At 42.8% G+C, this 3,719-nt stretch overlaps 1 protein-coding gene across 4 annotated transcripts in view; it reads right to left on the bottom strand.

The window, feature by feature from the left end:
- Positions 1 to 1,172: 1,172 nt before the first annotated feature.
- The window catches only part of STX11 (syntaxin 11), a 61,574-nt gene continuing 59,027 nt past the window's right edge, over positions 1,173 to 3,719 (bottom strand). For all 4 annotated transcript variants that reach the window (XM_019653737.1, XM_019653738.1, XM_019653739.1 and 1 more), the window contains one exon: positions 1,173 to 3,170. In XM_019653737.1, coding sequence (XP_019509282.1) covers positions 2,302 to 3,170 — 869 coding nt within the window. In that variant the 3' untranslated portion in view covers positions 1,173 to 2,301. The remainder of the gene's footprint in view (positions 3,171 to 3,719) is intronic.

Raw genomic sequence — 3,719 nt, forward strand, 5'->3', positions numbered from 1 at the left:
GGGGAGTGGGTTTCTGAAGCTGTGCTCTTAGCCACTATAACACACCTGGATGTTTACTAAAAAGTAGGAAGAAAAATCCTTGCCTTTTCACAGGCAGATATTCACTAATCTGTAAGTATATTAAAATACAGTTTTTACCTAATTCTCCAATGTGAAATATGGGTAATTAAAAAATACACAGGGGCATTTTTTGAGCATTTTGAGCCTTGCCTCTGCTCGGGGCCGCTCCAAACTCTTTGGAGTGTACTTTCTTTTCTAATAATGGCCCTTGAGCCATTCTCTACTACTGTTGGGGCATGCTTCTGTTTCTTTGAAATGTATTTTTTTCTTTGAATAAACTCCTTTTCTGCAACTTAAAAAAAAAATACACAGAGCCTGCAAACTTGCTTACTTTTATGAATGGTTCTAAGCAAAGAAAACGTTTTATGGGTTTAAACAAGTCAAATGCATAAACTATTCTGTCTTGTGGAAACTTGATGGTGGCCTGTATGTACACTATCTCTTCTCTACCAGGAAGACATAGCAATGGAGTTGTGTGAAGACATTATTATTATTATTATTATTATTATTATTATTATTTAGGAAAAGGGAATTAAGTCAAATTAGATCAAAGGTAAAACATCCCTGGAATTAGCTGAGAAAGAAATTGGGAAAAATATGAGAAGAACCCAATGGGACTTGGTTTCCACAATTCTCATATTTAACCATGAAATTAAAATTAGGTGCATGGCTAGATTTTCATGGTCATAAACAGATTAGTCAGTGCATTCCAAAGAGTTCACACACTCTTCTTTCTACTCCCTTTAAAATTTCACTGTCTGAAGGAACTGAGAATTGTGACCACTGAATAAATTCACTCATTTATTAAATAATGGGTAGAAAGAGTTAAGTACTGACTCAGAAGAAAGACAGGAAACATGGTAAATGTGGGTGGGTAAAGGCATTACAAAGTTTGCAAATGAAACCAAATCTCCAAAACACGATGATTTTGCTAAACTATTGTAACTTAGAAGAGAAAGGAAGACACCCCCATGTGATTTTTTTTCATTTTTTTCTTCTCTAGTCAGAACTCCATCCAGATGTTTTGCAGCCTTAAGCAGCCAGTAGAAGAAAATTTTTTAAAACAATAATTGAAAAAGTAAACTCACCAAGACACAAATGCATAAAAGGGATATTTATAATGTAACATTTATTAAACTAGCTTGAAAAACAGGATTATTTTAAATTACTGCATTTCAATGCATGAAAGGAATGGTCCACAGTAAAACAAAAGTAATATTTCCAAGAATGTTATTTTGCTACCTCTAGTGCTGTATGCATTTTCAGCCTTTGACATCTGTCATTATCACCACAACCAACAGAGTTGTTCAAAATAAAGTTTTGACTCAAACTGGACTGGAGATATAGATGGGAGTGAGATAAACTCAAAACCAGAAAACCAACACTAATAACCAGTAAAAGTGTTTTTCTTGATATTTATATATTTACACAGTAAAGCTAAAACCAATTAGTCATTATGTACATGCTTAGTTAATATTAGTACATCACATTTACATATATATGTGTGTGCATTCATAATAATCAAGTAAAAAAGATAAATTTTAAATTATTTTTATTTATGAAAAAATATAAAATGTGACTGATACATACCTCGAGTGCTCGTTCAATACTCAGTGCTTAAAAATATTTGGAAAATAATTCCAAAATATATTTTGATGGAAGATATTATAAGTGAGGACATAAGGAAATGAGTGTTAGAAGTGATTTTAATAAGTAGGGGAGGTGAGCGGGAAGAAGTTGTACATCTAGGCAGGAATCACACAGCATACACCAGACGAAGAATCAGAAATGAAAGACGTACAATTTTTCCCAAGGTCATTTTCACGTGAAATTGAACAGAACCAAGGTACTTCCAGGATAGCGTAAATGAACTTAAGGTTCGAGTTCATACTAGAAGCCAATGCGGAGCTGACTTCCTCCCTAGAGCATCATTAGAAAACATGCCTTGGACATTTGTCCTACAGCACGCTATAACATCAGTTCTTTATTTGGCTTCTGTTAAGGGCGCAAGGGCCTCACACAACTTCAGTCGGTATCTGCCCTTACTGAAGAAACACCGTTATGGCATCCACCATCTTCCCAAACATGGGCTGGGTTGAAATGCGTGGACCTTGAGTTTCTTCTTCCTCTAAAAGCTGAGGTCCACAGGGATGGGGACAACGCACCCCAATGATGAGGGCCCCCGAGTCTTTCCCAGCGCGCGTCCCCTTGGGTCGGCGCGGGATGGCCCCGGCCCGCCTGCTAGTTGAGGCAGGGGCAGCAGCAGCAGCAGATGGCCCGGCAGGGGTTCTTCTTCTTGTACTCCACGGCCTTGCGCATCTGCTTCTTGGCCTGGCCCGTGTAGTCGAGGGTCTTCTCCACGTTGAACTCGATGACGTTCAGCGTTTCGGCCTGCTCCTCCACCAGGATGGCCATCTGCAGGAAGAGGTCGTGGACGTCGCGGATGCGGCTCTCCAGCCGCAGCAGCTCGCGGTGCCGGCTCTCGATCTCGTTGAGGGCCGCCCGCGCGCCCTTCACGTCGGCCAGCAGGTTCTCGGAGAACACGTCCCACTTGCCCTGCTCGAACATGTCCTCGATCTGGTCGCCCGAGACGTCCTTGCCCATGATCTCCAGCTGGCGCTGGATGCGGATCTTGCAGTTGTCGCGCTGCTTCATCTCGGCCTGGTTGTACTCGTGCATGGCGCGCTGGAAGGTGCGGGTGAGCGCGCTGTACTGGGCGCGCGCGATGCGCGCCACGGCCGAGTGCGGGCCGTGCTGGGCCTCGGCCTCCTCGCCCAGCGCCTTCATGGCGCGCAGCTTGCGGTGGATGCTCTCCCCGCGAGCCTTGATGTCCTTGGCGATGGAGTTGGTGTCTCGCTTGATGCTGCTGAGACGCCGCATGGACGTGAGGAAGCGGGCGTTCTGCTTTCCCAGCCGCTTCACGTCGATCATCAACTGCTGGTTTTCATACTGGAGGTCCTGGATATCCCGGTACAAGGACTCCAGGATGTGGTCCGTCTCAAACACGATGTCCTCGTGGAGAGAGTCAAACTCGTCATCCCCGTCTGGGACCTGCTGGTCATTCTGCTTGGATAGCTCCAGAAGGTCTGATAGCCGGTCCTTCATTTTGCCTGCAAGCAGAGACACTGCGGTTAGATTCCTCTAGTGAGAGTCAAATATTTGCACTGAGGGAAATAAAGCTTAAAATAAAGAAACATTCTGCTCGTTGTTCCCAATTCTTTCGTCCTGGCTATAGGTAATAAATGCACTAAAGGAGCTAAATGTTCTATGACAATTTGCTTACAAGCAAAGGACTAATGTGACTGACAGTCATGAACAGTGGTATTTGATAGCCTGTAGGTTCCTGCAATTCAATATTATAAGTGCCCAGAACTCAATCAGCAACTAAAAGTTTTAGACTGCACTGGGAACCAATCTCTTTTACTTGCTTTAAGTTCTCCAATAATCACAAATCACAATAGACAGAAAAATGAAAAAAATAGAAGAGACTTTCACAGATAAAGTTTTGGTTTTTTTTAAAGATTTTATTGGGGAATTGGGGGAGGAGAACAGCCCTGGGAAATCGGGAAGGGGAACAGACAAGTTGCTGTCCTTTTGTTCTTCAGTCTAGTTGTGGAGGACATCGCTTCACTGGCCCATGTTGGTATTATCATTGTGCT

This window comes from Hipposideros armiger, unplaced genomic scaffold, assembly GCF_001890085.2.
Source record: "Hipposideros armiger isolate ML-2016 unplaced genomic scaffold, ASM189008v1 scaffold_206, whole genome shotgun sequence".
In the NCBI taxonomy this organism is placed as follows: Eukaryota; Metazoa; Chordata; class Mammalia; order Chiroptera; family Hipposideridae; genus Hipposideros; species Hipposideros armiger.